General features: G+C 44.5%; 1 protein-coding gene across 3 annotated transcripts in view; it reads left to right on the forward strand.

The window, feature by feature from the left end:
• The window catches only part of LOC113420130 (Putative N-acetylated-alpha-linked acidic dipeptidase), a 40,062-nt gene that overhangs the window by 5,315 nt on the left and 19,813 nt on the right, over window positions 1-14,934 (forward strand). For all 3 annotated transcript variants that reach the window (XM_087966105.1, XM_087966106.1, XM_087966107.1), the window contains exons 3-10: window positions 3,152-3,338; window positions 4,146-4,247; window positions 5,746-5,871; window positions 6,685-6,871; window positions 7,273-7,366; window positions 9,120-9,218; window positions 10,941-11,026; window positions 13,820-13,939. In XM_087966105.1, the coding sequence (XP_087822231.1) occupies window positions 3,152-3,338; window positions 4,146-4,247; window positions 5,746-5,871; window positions 6,685-6,871; window positions 7,273-7,366; window positions 9,120-9,218; window positions 10,941-11,026; window positions 13,820-13,939 (1,001 nt within the window). The remainder of the gene's footprint in view (window positions 1-3,151; window positions 3,339-4,145; window positions 4,248-5,745; window positions 5,872-6,684; window positions 6,872-7,272; window positions 7,367-9,119; window positions 9,219-10,940; window positions 11,027-13,819; window positions 13,940-14,934) is intronic.

Consider the following 14,934-nt stretch of genomic DNA (forward strand, 5'->3'; position numbering starts at 1 on the left):
CTCATCCATGCACTTTTCGGCCTTTTATCATTGTGGGTGGCTTTTTTCCCCTCCTCTCACCTGATCAGAGGTTATTTTTACTACCGGTTCCACTGAACCGGTATTGATTTTTACTACTGGTTCACCCAAATCAGGCCGAACTGGTAGCATACCACTACTGGTGTACACCATCTTCTGCCCTGTTTCCATCCACGCAGGATAATGTCAAGAAAAAACACCCGAAGGCATTTTTGTGGCCTATCCCAGCACATCCAGCGCTGAACACAAAAGACTAATCTGAGTGACACAACTCAGTTACTCGATTCTGAGCCAACAACACATCCTCTGCATAACTTGACACCTCCAACCCACGTAACATCTATTATCCCCAGAAACATCCTTTATACAGCCATCCATAAATACATTAAACCACCAAAGAAGCATCACAGCCCCGTGTGTGTTACTGCCTGATGATTGTCAAACTGCTCACTGAGAATTTCATTTATTCTCCCACATGCCAAAGAGTAAAAATCTGTTCTGCATACCGCCCATCCACCCCCGGCCCATCTAAAAGCATACTATTTGGATTACTGCAATAAAACTCTTTATAGGGCTGCCCTTGAAGAACACAGAGAAGCTTTTGATAACAGGTAACAAATAATCAGAGTTGGAAGGGACCTTGAAGGTCCTCTAGTCCAACCCCCTGCCCAAGCAGGAGACCCCACACCATTTCTGAGAGATGGGAGTCCAATCTCTTCTTGAAAGTCTCAAGTGATGGTGCTTCCACAACTTCCGAAGGCAATTTCTGTTCCATTGTTTGATTGTTCTCACTGTCAGAAAGTTTCTCCTTATTTCCAGGTTAAATCTCTCCTTGTTCAGTTTCCATTATTCCTTGTCTGGCCTTCAGGTGCTTTAGAAAATAGCTTGATCCCTTCCTCCTCTCTGTGGCAGCCCCTCAAATATTGGAAGACTGTTACCCATGTCTCCCCTGGTCCTTCTCTTCACTAACTAGCCATGCCCAATTCCTGTAGCCATTCTTCATATGTTTTAGTCTCCAGTCCCCTTAATCACCCTGGTGGTTCTTCTCTGTACTTTTTCTAGAGTCTCAACATCTTTTTTATAGTGTGGTGGCCAAAACTGAGCTTCAACTGGGGAAGAATATGGTGGTGCTGCAGTCTTGGGCATGTTAAAGCAAGCCTGTGTAAACATCACTACTACCCATGTTTTCCCGAAAATAAGACCCTGTCTTGTATTTTTTGCTGCCAAAGAAAGCACAAGGTCTTATTTTTGGGGGGATGTCATCCACTGATTCACCTCACTTGGGCGCATCACCTCTGGCATCCTTTTCGCTGTCAGAGTCCTTCAGGAACTTCTTCTGTGGCTGGCAAAGCTTTCCTGAAGGCCTCAGCAGCCGATAACAAAATTCCGGATTGATCTGGAGCTCTTTTATCAGCTGCTGAAGCCTTCAGGAAAGCCTTGCTGGCCTTGCTGGCTACAGAAGAAATAGGCTGGCAAGGCAGGTGTGTGTGAGGCCTGGCTGCAACTGTCCGAAGGTAAGTACTAGGGCAGCTCCAAGCTTAATTTTTACCCTTGCATCCTATAGGGGGTGGGGTCTTAATTAGGGCTTATTTTGAGTGGGGGGTAGGGCTTATAGTGGGACCACAGGTAAAACTCAAGCTAGGACTTACTTTCGGGGTAGGTTGTATTTTCAGGGAAAGACAGTACACGAGTTGCAACGAGCCAGGGTGGTGCAGTGGTTAGAACGCGGTATTGCAGGCTACTTCTGCTGCCTCCAATTTGGCAGTTCGATCCTAACTGGCTCAAGGTTGACTCAGCCTTCCATTTTTCCAAGGTCGGTAAAACGAGGACCCAGATTGTTGTGGGCAATGTGCTGACTCTGTGAATCGCTTAGAAAGGGCTGTAAAAGCACCGTGAAGTGCTATATAAGTCTAAGTGCTATTGCTATTGGCTTCCACTAATGATTCTGGGTACAATCGAAGGTCATTTGTGGAGCAATCTCTAAGGGTTTCTGCCCATCTCACCAAATTATCTCCAGATTTCCTTTATTAAACGTTACCCTCTTGTAAGAGTACGAGATGCGCTTTCTCTGTCATAGTACCTGCTCTATGGAACAGCTTCCTTCCACCAATAAGTTTTGGATGGCCCTCATCCTTTTGACTTTGTCCCTTAGTTTTAATTTTTTGGGATATTAGAGGAGTCCAATATAGCTGTAGGCTTTATGGAACGGAAAAAAGCCACTTATGCCCGCTTTTCACAGTTATGACCTTTGCAGCATCCCCACGATCATGTGATCAAAGTTCGGACGCTTGCCAACCGGTTCATACTTATGACCATTGATCAAGGTCACGTGATCGATTTTTGCAACCTTCAGACAAGCAAAGTCAATGGGGAAGGAAGATTCACTTAACACTTAACCAGGTTCTAACTTATCAACTGCGGTGATTCCCTTAACAACTATGGCAGGAAAGGTCGTGATATGGGGCAAAATGGCATTTAAGTCATGTCTCACTTAACAACAGAAATTTTGGGCTCGGCTGTGGTCATAAGTCTAGGACTACCTGTATTGTTGACTGCCCAGAGTTACACATTCAAGGTGGGAAGATCTGTAAAAGTTCTCAGCTAAGTAAAAATAAATAAATAGATAGATAGATAGATACCGTGTTTCTCATATAATAAGGCCGGGTCTTATTTTTTTTTGAGCCCCAAAAAAATGGCTAGGCCGTCTTTTCAGGGTGACTTAATTCCCCCTTGCATCTTCGGGCGGGCGGTGACGGCTTGGATGTTGACCTCGGCGTTGGTGGGGCACTTCGTATCGGGGTCAACACAGGCAGCACCATATCCGGGTGTGCAACAAAAGTATTTCCTAACGGCAAGCCCCCCACCATTCCCCCATTTCGCATGTTTTAATATAGGCCTTAATTTGGGGGAGGGGCTTAATTTCATTTCATGCCTATAAAACATGCTGGGACTTCCTATTGGGGAGGCCGTATTGTTGGAGAAACAGGATAGATAGATAGATAGATAGATAGATAGATAGATAGATAGATAGATAGATAGATAGATAGATAGATAGAAGTATAACATCTGCCCAAAGATAAAGAAATGTATGTTTTCTACTATTAAGCCAATTACACTGTGTTCTTTCTTCTAGCAATTTCACCCAGCAGCCTCACTTGGCCGGCACACAGGAGAATTTGCATCTAGCTGAACAGATACAAGCAAACTGGAAGGCATTTGGCCTAGATTCGGTCCAACTGGCTCCTTATGACGTTCTGCTTTCTTACCCCAATGAGACGAGTCCTAATTATATCTCCCTCGTTGATGAGCATGGCCAAGAGGTAAAGGAGAGGGGCTGTATTATGTGTACAGAGTAGGTTTCACAACCTGATACTCTAGGCCAGGAGTGTCAAATTGAATTTCATTGATTACACTAAGTCCGTGATGGCGAACCTATGGCACACATGCCACAGGTGGCACGCAGAGCCATTTGTGCCAGCATGCAAGCTGTAGGCAAACTTACCTCACTGTGCACGCGTGCACCTCACAGCTGATTTTCGGCTGGCTTGAGGCCTTTTTCGGCTTCCCAGAGGAAGGCTTCTGCAGGCTTTTCAGGCCCAAAACTAGGCCTGTTTTGTCACTTCCTGTTTTACCAGAAGTGATGAAACGGGCCTAGTTTTGGGCCTGAAAAGCCTGCAGAAGACTTCCTCAAGCCTCTGGGAGGTCAAAAAAGGCCTCAAATTGGCCAAAATCAGCTGTGAGGCTCAGTGCAGGTAAAGGGGCAGCGGGGGTGGGTGGGGATTGTGCGCACATGTGTAGGGGCGTGAGAGGGCATGCATTACCTTCTGGGTGCTGGTACACGAGCGCAAGCATGCAAATGTGCACAGTTTTTGGCACAGGAGCCCAAAAAGGTTAGCCACCCGTGCACTAAACTATCACACAGACTCCTTGTATGGTAGACAAACACAGCCATTGTTTCCAGAGTTTAGCTAAATTGGCTTCATTTTGATGGGCCCTTTGCAAATGCCCTCATCTGTTTCTTAAATGAATTTCCATCCCCTCCCTCAACCCACACCCAAGTTGGATACATCAAATGTTGCTTTTATATGCCATTCCCTCCTTACCTTTGTGACTTCTTTATCATCTAGATTTTCAACACATCACTCTCTGAGCCTGTTCCTGCAGGATATGAGACCGTTGAAGACATTGTTCCACCCTATAGTGCTTTCTCAGCCAGAGGTGAGCCAGAGGTAAGGATTGAAGTTGAAAGGCGTTGGGTCTGCATTTAGACCTGGCAAGGCTCTAAGACAGGGGTCTTCAAACTTGACAGCTTTAAGGCTTGTGGACTTCAACTCCCATAATTCCTCCTCCAGTCATGTTAGCTCAAGAATTCTGGGAGTTGAAATCCAAAAGTCTTAAACTTGCCAAGTTAGGAGACCTCTGATCTAAGACATAGGAAGATACGGCTACCGTTGTGTCAGGAGCACTGAAGTGCTTCCTGATTGAAAGGATTAATCTGTGACATCACCACTGCTTGGGGGACTCCCAGATGAGGAATCCTTTCATGACCCTATTAAATTGCCCAACTCACAGTTGCCCTGCTGGATTGGCAGGAGCTGGAGCAAGTGACGGGAGTTTACCCTGTCACGCAGCAGCAACTGGGACTTGAACACTAGTCCGCTGATTGTTAGCCCAGCATCCTAACCACATAAGCTCAGGGATGGGCTGCTCGGGGTTCACAGGGATTTGGGAAAACCCCTAACTAAAATTCTGCACAGTTTGGAGAACCCCCTAATCCCACTCCCGCTTGGCCCCACCCACCCTGCCCCGCCCTGCCCCATCCCTCCCCACGTGGCCTGTTTTGGAGGCAGATAAATGCAGGGCTTAGAGAGGGCAAAAAAACAGGCCACCCAGAAGTTTGGGAAGGGCGGAAATGGGCCCGTTTCCGGCTTCCAGAGAGCCTCTGGAGCACAGGGAGGGCAAAAATTCCTCCCCTGCCATGGCGCAGGAGGCTGACTAGGCCATATCCACCATGGCCACACCCACCCAGCAACTGGATAGAGAACAGGGTTGCCAGATCGCAGTTTGGCTCTGCGGCCAAACTCAAGTCAAAATACGGCCAAATTCGGCCAAATTATTTTTGCGCATGCGCAAGGAAGGAGAGCGCCAGAGAGGACGCGCTTGTCCTCCTTTGCTCATGGTGACGCCGCATGCACAGAGGAAGGAGAGATCTGGCCGATTTCACGGCCAAGCAACTTTCGTATGGCCAAATTTCCGGCCAAATAAATTTGGCCGGAGACATCATTTTTTCACGGCCAAACAGATAGAAATACGGCCAGATTTCTCGAATTTGGCCGGAAAAACGGCCAGATGGCAACCCTGATAGAGAATCCCTTGCCCGCCCCTGCATAGGCCACCACACTCCCTCTGCCTTAAGAAGATGCAGCAGCTCTCTTGGGCAAGCGCTAACCGAGAAGTCATCTGTGAAATAACTGGACCTGGCATGGATGCCCCCCAAGAGGCATCCTAAAGCTGTGAAGGTTTGGGCAAGAATCCCCTTTAAACAGAAGGCTGAGTTTGGAAACAGAATTGCGTTCCAATGATGAATATACAATTGCTCAAAGGTACAAACTTTTACTGAAATTTAAAACAGATGAACAAAATGAAGGAAAGCGCGGCTGAATGGAGGCACTTTGCAACTTCCCAACGTCATGCGTTTGTGTCGTTGATACACCGTTTGTATTCCAGGGAGATTTGGTGTACGTGAATTATGGCAGGATAGAGGATTTCCAGAGATTAGAGCGAGAAATGGGAATTAATTGTTCCGGGAAAATTGTCATTGTCAGATATGGGAAGATCTTCAGAGGAAATAAGGTAAGAAATTATGAGCTTTGCTTTTCAGGAGAACGCTTGTAAGAAACCGAAAAATGACTAGGGGACTGGAGGCTAAAACATATGAAAAAAGGTTGCAAGAATTAGTTAAGTCTAATCTAATGAAAAGAAGGACTAGGGGTGACAGGATAGCAGTCTTCCAATATCTCAGGGGCTGCCCCAAAGAAGAGGGAGTCAAGCTATTTTCCAAAGCCCCTGAGGGCAGGACAAGAAGCGATGGATGGAAACTAATCAAGGAGAGAAGCAACCTGGAATTGAGGAGAAACTTCATGATAGTTAGAACAATTAATCAATGGTTGCCTCCAGAAGTTGAACTTCCAACGCTGGAAGTTTTAAAGAAGAGATTGGACAATCATTTGTCCACAATGGTAGAGGGTTTCCTGCATGAGCAGGGAGTCAGGCTAGAAGACCTCTGAGGTCCCTTCCAACTCTGTTATTCTGTTCTGTTATTCGGTTCTACTGTATAACATAAGAGCCGTGGTGGCGCAGTGGTTAGAGAGCAGTACTGCAGGCTACTTCTGCTGACTGCCGGCTGCCTCCCATTTGGCAGTTCGAATCTCACCAGGCTCAAGGTTGACTCAACCTTCCATCCTTCCGAGGTGGGTTAAAATGAGGACCCAGATTGTTATAGGGCAATAGGCTGACTCTGTAAACTGCTTAGAGGGGGCTGTAAAGCACTGTGAAACAGTGTATAGATCTAAGTGCTATTGCTATTCTACTAGTCAAACTGTGGAATTTTTTTTAAAGCTATGTGGATCTATAGTTTTATAGTTCACCAATCCTGTTTATTCCTAGGTGAAGAATGCTTACCTGGCTGGAGCCAAAGGCCTCATTTTATACTCGGACCCTGCTGATTCTTGTGCTCCTGGAGTTCAGCCTTACCCAGATGGCTGGAATCTGCCAGGAGGTGGAGCCCAACGTGGCAATGTCCTCCTTCTGGATGGTGCTGGAGATCCTCTCACTCCAGGATATCCAGCTAAAGGTGACCAGAGAAGAGGCCTTCGAGGGGATGAATCAGGGGTGGGATCCTATGGGCGTAGCAACCGATTCAGTGAGCGTGTGCTTATCGGGAGCACAGTGGAATTAAAAATATTTTACTACTGGTTCTGTGGGCACGTGCTTTGCCTCGCCTACCAGCTAAGCTACAAACAAAGGAAATAAAGGACAGAAAAGGGCAGGGGGACTGGACCAGCTGCTCACCAGCGCTACCGGATCGCTAGAACCGGTGCAAACCAGCAACATACCACCGCTGATTGGGAGACAAAGAAAAGATGACCTTATGGTTATCCAGGCCTTTGACTAAGTATGGTTTCAAAGGTGACAATCAGCCTCCTGAATTGTCCTCGGGATATAGTACAGTAATTGGTGCCTTTCTTACTCTAGAATATGCCTATCGCTTGAAGGAAGCTCAAAGTGCAGCAAACTTAAATATTCCTGTCCACCCCATTGGTTATCATGATGCTGAGAAGCTCTTAAAGTAAGTCCTAATGACGCGATCCTTATATCACTCTCGGTCAGTAGGCTGGGGAACTTGGTTGTAAATTCAAACTGTCACTATGCGACCAGCCATAAGTCGAGGTAGGACTTGTACTGCTACTATGTAGGATGTAGAGAGAAAAGGAAGGAAGGCAGTAATAGATCCTATGCGAAGAAAACTCTCTGCATCACAGTGAACCCTAATTTTGCAACACCTGCTTATAAAAGAGAGAAATCAGAAGAACACGCTGTATAAGGACCTGGCTTTCTTCAGCCTTATCCTTATTTATATGTGTGTATACAGTATACATATAAATATATTGATTGATTGATTGATTGATTGATTGACTGATTGATTGATTCATTCATTCATTCTATCAGGGTTCCCACGGATGCCCTAATTAAACCATGAGCCTTGAGCCAAATTTCAAAAGAAATCTAGTTATTTATTACGAGCAACATGTCAGCACATACCCAAATGAAGTCAGCTCTGCCCGACCTAATTTACAGCCCACCTATGACCCTGTTTCCCCACTCCCCTCCAGGGTGTGTCATAAATCACATTCTCCAATGCAGCACTTTCATGGGGCTGTAGAAATTATGCCTTTCTTGTTGGTCCCAGTAGCCTGGGATACAGCCTTGAAGAAAGTATGCATGGAACGTGCTGCTGCTCCATCAGTTTTCCCCCCTCTGGCCTATGGCAACTCGAGAGCAGGCCAGGAATGCTTGACAAGTTGACACTGTTCATTCATTCATTCTGCTACCTTATTATTGCAATTCTTCTAAGCAATTGTGATGACCTGGGGTGTGGCACAAAGGCAACACAGTCAAATAAGCAAGAAGAGTCCCTTTATTATCTCCAACTTTGCCCTCAATGTCCAGGTTACCTTTGGCTGGAGAAAAACTCTCCCAGGAACAGTCTTTAACTGGAGGAAATTCAGCCCGAAAACAAAATACATACAAACTGTAACTAAAAAAATCCAAACAAACCACGCTGCAGTAATTAACTTGACAGGGCAGGAGAAGGAATTGCAGACTTGAAAGCACAGCAAAACACACACAGTTGGGAAGATACCAGGAACACAGATAAGCCTCGACGATACCACATAATTCACAATTCGTTCCCAGCAACTTGCTGTGCACAGCTTCCCTTTTTAAACACTGTGCTCCCGGCTGCAGTTAATGAAGGGAATCAGGGCCCTTTCCTCCCCCATAAGCCACACAACTCATGTTGCTCCCTTCTGCATTCCTCCCTGTGTGCCCTAAGATGAAGAGGGGGTGGGCCTGGGTCTTCCTCTGAATTCCCTCTGCCTTGCTCTACCTCTCCCCTGCTCTGCCCAGCCAGACTTTGCCCTTCCCCAGTTTCTTCCACAGCCAACAGAGACACACTCCGACTCCCTGTCAGCTGCTTGGCCTCCCCCCCGAATCAGATTCCAACAGGGACATGACAGCAATGTTAGACTTCTCTATATCTACTCTCTATCTATCTATCTATCTATCTATCTATCTATCTATCTATCTATCTATCTATCTATCTATCTATCTAGCTAGCTATCTATCTATCTATCTATCTATCTATCTGAAGCATTAAGGGGATGAGAGTTAAAAATCTCCTCCCCGTTTCAAATTCAGCATCCTTGTCAAAAATATATATATTTTCTTTTCTTGGAAAGTGGAACAATACTTTTTCTTTTTCTTCCAAGTCAACCTATTTTCTGAAATAAGAGGGTTGTAATTTTTCTCACTTCCAACAGGGAAATGGGAGGCGCTCCTGCACCTGATGACAGTTGGAAGGGGCAGCTTTCCGTGCCATATAACGTGGGACCTGGGTTTACGGGAACTTCTTCGAAAAGGTGAGGACAAGTTTCACAGAAACTTTGGTAAAACTTGTTAAGAAGTAAATAATAAATAAAATAAAAGGACGGGGAAGGAAAAAAAAAACATGTTCTCTTTTAGAATGGGATTGGTCAGGTGGTAACTGAGGACTGCTAGTCGACAGACCCTGTCTCTCATGAAAATGGAAGGTCCCCAAATGTACTTGAGTCCCCAGAATGCTGAAGAAACAGACCCAAGAAGAAGCTTGGAAAAAGTAACGGCTTTTATTTTGCAAAACAAAATCGCTGGGTAGACAATTTCCCACAGCATACAGGCAGCAAGCATGCAATGGAAAAACCGCACCTTGGGGAAAGTGTGGCATCCTTTTATACCTTCAGACACATCAGCTTAGTACCCAATTGGCCCGTGCCTTCCTTGTAGCGCTGCATTGGCTGAGCAGCAAGGAACAGGGGGGTGCTGGGGGCTTAGCAACACAGCAGAGAGGGTATTCAGCAGGTTCTGACCAGTTCTGGAGAACCAGGAGTGGAAATTTTGCATAGTTCGGAGAACCGGCAAATACCACCTCTGACTAGCCCCACCCCCATCTATTCTCTGCCTCCCGAGTCCAAGCGGATTGGCTGGGTTTTCTTTTATTGCCTGCACAGGAGAACGGAGCTGGAAAGCAGGTTAGTGGGGTGGGAAAGGAATGGGGATTTTGCAGTCTCCTTCTCCTGTCCTGCCCACCAAGCCACACCCACCAAGCCACACCCATCAAGCCACATCCACAGAACCAGTAGTTAAAAAAATGTTGGATCCCACCACTGCAATACAGATATTTGCCCAATGTAACCTTGCCAGGCCATGATATACCTGGCACCAGGCACCAAGTTGTACAAAACAACAACAACAACCCCAAGATAGTAGGAGTTAGATCACTGGTAGAAGCAAACGGCAGAGGCACATTCTAATCCTTACAGTAGCAAAGCAATTCTTACAGAAGCAAAATAGCAAGTTAAACTAATTCTACTGAGTCTATGATTATGTCCCTTCAAAATGAAATGAAGCAGCTGCTTGGGGTCCTACAGGTAACCCTCGCTTAGTGTCCATTTGAATTATGACTTCCCCCAGCCTCAAAACTTAGTATGAAATGAAAGTGTATGGCCTGGTTTTCACTTCAGGCAATCTTCCTGAAGGACTTTCATCAGATGCTTCCTTCAGGGGAAAAAACCAGCAGCATTAAAAGGTAAAGGTTCCTCTCACACATACGTGCTAGTCATTTCCGGCTCTAGAGGGCAGTGCTCATCTCCATTACAAAGCCGAAGAGCCAGCGCTGTCCGAAGACGTCTCCATGGTCATGTGGCTGGCATGACTCAACGCTGAAGGCGCAGGGAATGCCATTACCTTCCCACCAAAGTGGTCCCTATTTTTCTACTTGCATTTTTACATGCTTTCGAACTGCTAGGTTGGCAGAAGCTGGGATAAGTAACGGGAGCTCACTCCATTACGCGGTGTTTAGGGTTTCAAACGGCCGAACTGCCGACCTTTTTGCTCGACAAGCTCAGCATCTTAGCCACTGAGCCACTGCGTCCCTATAACAGCAGCATTAGGGCATCGTACTGGGTTGTATGCCTATGTGTGGTACAACGAAGTGTACTGCAGTATGTAAGCCCTGCTCTTTTTCAGAATCCAGCGGTTTCACTTTTAAGGATCTTTAGCTTGAGGGTAACACTAATTCTTTTTCCCCCCTTTAATTGCACTAGAAAAATAAGAATGCACATCTACAGCTTCAAACAAGTGAGACGGATTTACAATGTGATTGGAATTCTCCGAGGAGCAATAGAGCCAGGTAGAGTCTATCTTCCACATAGGTTTGTAAGATTTTGCTTTGCTTTATAATACATTTTCAAAGAACGGTTCCAGGAACTAATCAAATGAAAAGAAAGACTAGGGCTGACATACATGAATAAATGGATGGATGGATGGATGGATGGAATGGATGGATGGATGGATGGATGAATGGATGAATGAATGAATGAATGATTAGCCAAGTGTGATTAGACACACAAGGAATTTGTCTTGGTGCAAATGCTCTCGGTATACATAAAAAGAAAAGATACATTTGTCAAGAATCATAAAGGTACAGCACTTAAAATAGTCATAGGGTACAAATAAGCAATCAAATCATACTAGGAAACAGTCAATATAAATTGTAAGGATACAAGCAGCAAAGTTACAGTAATATAGTCACAAGTGGGAGGAGATGGGTGATAGGAACAATGAGAGGATTGATAGTAATAGTAATGCAGATTTAGTAAATAGTTTGACAGTGTTGAGGGAATTATTTGTTTAGCAGAGTGATGGCATTTGGGAAAAAACTGTCCTTGTGTCTAGTTATTCTGATGTGCAGGGCTCTATAGCGTCGTTTTGAGGGAAGGAGTTGAAACAGTTTATATCCAGGATGTGAGGGATCTGTAAATATTTTCACAGCCCTCTTTTTGACTTGTGCAGGATACAGGTCCTCAATGGAAGGCAGGTTGGTAGCCATTGTTTTTTTCTGCAGTCCTAATGATTCTAATACTATACTTGATAGTATTTGAAGAACTGTCACAGAGAAGAGGGAGTCAACCTATTCTCCACAGCACCTGAGGGCAGGACAAGAAGAAATGTATGGAAACTGATCAAGGAAAGAACCAACCTAGAACTAAGGAGAAAGTTCCTAACAAAGGGAACGATTAGTCAGTGGAACAGCTTACCTCCAGAAGTTGTGGTTGCTCCATCACTGGAGGGTTTCAAGAAGAGAGTCAACAAGCTATTTGTCTGGAATGATATATATTTATTTATTTATTTATTTATTTATTTATTTATTTATTTATTTATTTATTTATTTATTTATTTATTTATTTATTTGCCAATTGTTTACAAGATAATAAGTATAAGTGTATACATAGTTGTGAATACATGAAATGGGTACATATAAGAAAAATAAAAAGAAACAATAGGACAGGGACGGTAGGCACGTTGGTGCGCTTTATGCACGCCCCTACAGACCTCTTAGGAAAGGGGTGAGGTCAATAGTAGACAGTCTAAGGTTAAAGTTTTTGGGGTTTGGGGAAGAAACTACAGAGTCGGGTAGAGTATTCCAGACATTGACCACTCTATGGCTGAAGTCGTATTTCCTGCAATCAAGTTTGGTGCGGTTAACTTTGAGTTTGTATCTATTGTGTGCTCTTGTGTTGTTATGGTTGAAGCTGAAGTATTCATTGACAGGTAGGACATTGCAATGTATGATTTTATATACCATGCTTAAATCAGACCGAAGACGGTGTAATTCAAGGTTTTCTAGTTCTAGAATTTCAAGTCTGGTGGCATAAGGTATTCTACAACGAGTAGAGAGGAGTGGAGAACTCTTCTTGTGAAATATTTCTGGACTTTCTCAATTGTGCTAATATCAGATACGTAATGTGGGATCCAGACTGATGAACTGTATTCGAGTATTGGTCTAGCAAATGTTTTGTATGCTCTGGTTAGTAGTGTGATATTACCAGAGAAAAAGCTACGTAGGATTAGGTTAACAACTCTTAATGCCTTTTTGGCTATGTAGTTGCAGTGGGCTCTAGCACTTAGATCATTAGAGGTGAGTATTCCAAGGTCCTTTACAGAGCTATGGGGTTTCCTGCTTGAACAGAGAGTTGGACTAGAAGACCCTAAGGTCCCTTCCAACCCTATTATTCTGTGTTCTATGATCAACTCTAGGGCACCCCAAATCTGTCCTTAGCATGGACAGCATTCAAAGCCTACTCCTTGCTGACGGATGCCTTCAGGACATGCACGGGAATAGAACTGGACTCCAGAAGTGTTCCTGTAAATTAAGACAATCCTACTCAAGGGTATCAATTTCTCATTTAAGTGTCATTTTTAAAGCTCTAAAATAATAAAAGATAGGATTCATGGTGACCCTGCGCCTACCTTTTTACAGGCCACTTTTGGTGAACGTTTACCAACTTCTGTAGAGATTCTCAGTCATTGCTATTACCTTTATTGTCAGAGTACAACATGCGTACAATGAGATTGGCTGAGCCTTCCTTCGTGCACCTCCCGCCCAACACAACTCACAGTGAGGACAGAAGTCCCTAACCCAATCTTATTACACTATGTGACCTTGTTGCACAACGTGCCGACCATCCAGGTCAGGGTTGTCTCAAAGGTGCTTTTTCGAAAGGTAACCAGACTCTCTTGTTTTTTACTTTGAAGACGTTTCGCTTCTCATCCAAGAAGCTTCTTCAGCTCTGACAGGATAGTGGTGAATGGAAGTATTTATATTCCTTGCAGACAGCTGGTCATTTGCATCCTTTTAGAGGGTCATTGAAGCACTTGGAAGTTCCAAGTCTTTGGAAGCAACCTCCAAGTGCTTCAACGACCCTCTAAAAGGATGCAAATGACCAGCGATCTGCAAGGAATATAAATCCTTCCATTCCCGATCATCCTGTCAGAGCTGAAGAAGCTTCTTGGATGAGAAGTGAAACGTCTTCAAATTTTTTTAAAAAAACAAGAAAGTCCAGTTGCCTCCTGAAAAAAACACCTTTGGAGTTTACCAACTTCATTATCATAATGTGAAGCTTTTCCATCCCTTTTGATCCAGATAGATACGTCATTTTGGGTGGCCACCGTGATTCATGGGTGTTTGGTGGGATTGATCCCCAAAGTGGAGCTGCGGTTGTTCATGAGGTTGTCCGAAGTTTTGGGAAGCTGAAACAGGAAGGTAAGGCCAAACATCTTGAAGCTGCTGAAGTTGAGAAATAACCAAGAGAAAAATGGGAAGGTTTTGCGTGGTTCTCTGTAAACGCATGCCTTGCCTTCTGTCAAATGTTTTAAGTTATCTCAAACAATACATCTAAAGAGCCATGGTGGTGCAGTGGTTGAGATGCAATACTGCAGGCTACCTCTGTTGATTGCAGGCTGCCAGCAGTTCAGCAGTTCGATTCTCATCAGCCTTCCATCCTCCCGAGGTCAATAAAGTGAGGACCCAGATTGTTGGGGGCAATAGGCTGACGCTGTAAACTGCTTAGAGGGGGCTGTAAAAGCACCACGAGGGGTATATGTCTAAGTCATCATCATCTTCATTTAACAATCCCATAATCCCTTGCGGGGTGGAGACTGGGCAACTGAATTGAGCTAGCAGAGTGTTTACTGGCCGGATGCCCTTCCTGTCACCAAAGTGGAGTTTTGTTCAGCATATATATATTCTCATTGTGCCCAGAGAGAGAAATTCATGCCTCTACCTAGGATCAAACAAACAGCCTCCTGATTGTGAGGCGAGAGCTCCAACTCTAGGCCACTGCACCACTGCTTATATAAGTCTAAGTGCTACTGCTAAATAATGCAACTACGCAGCAATTTTAAACAGGAATCTAAACAAAGCTAGAAGAGTAGTTGTTGAGGGGTGCAGCTCCGATACAGAAAAAAAATAAGATGTTGGAATGGTTTGTATCATCAACATTACTATTATCATTCGGATGCAAAGCTTTCTCAATTGCCTCCGTTGCCATATGTATTTGGCATAATATAACTTCACAGCTTCTGAAAGCAAGCATTCTATACCAAGCGACCCATGCAGAATAACTGTTCCAGAATGCATTGTGCTGCAGGAATAGTAACCTAAGAAAGCAAAGACAAAAAAGGAAATAATAAAAATGAAATCAATCCAATGAACATCAATCTAAAGGTTAGTCCATGGACACTTTTTCTGGTTCCAAT

The sequence above is a fragment of the Notechis scutatus genome, chromosome 5 (assembly GCF_049901735.1).
Source record: "Notechis scutatus isolate UNSWTSFEM ecotype Mainland chromosome 5, rNotScu1.2, whole genome shotgun sequence".
NCBI lineage: Eukaryota > Metazoa > Chordata > Lepidosauria > Squamata > Elapidae > Notechis > Notechis scutatus.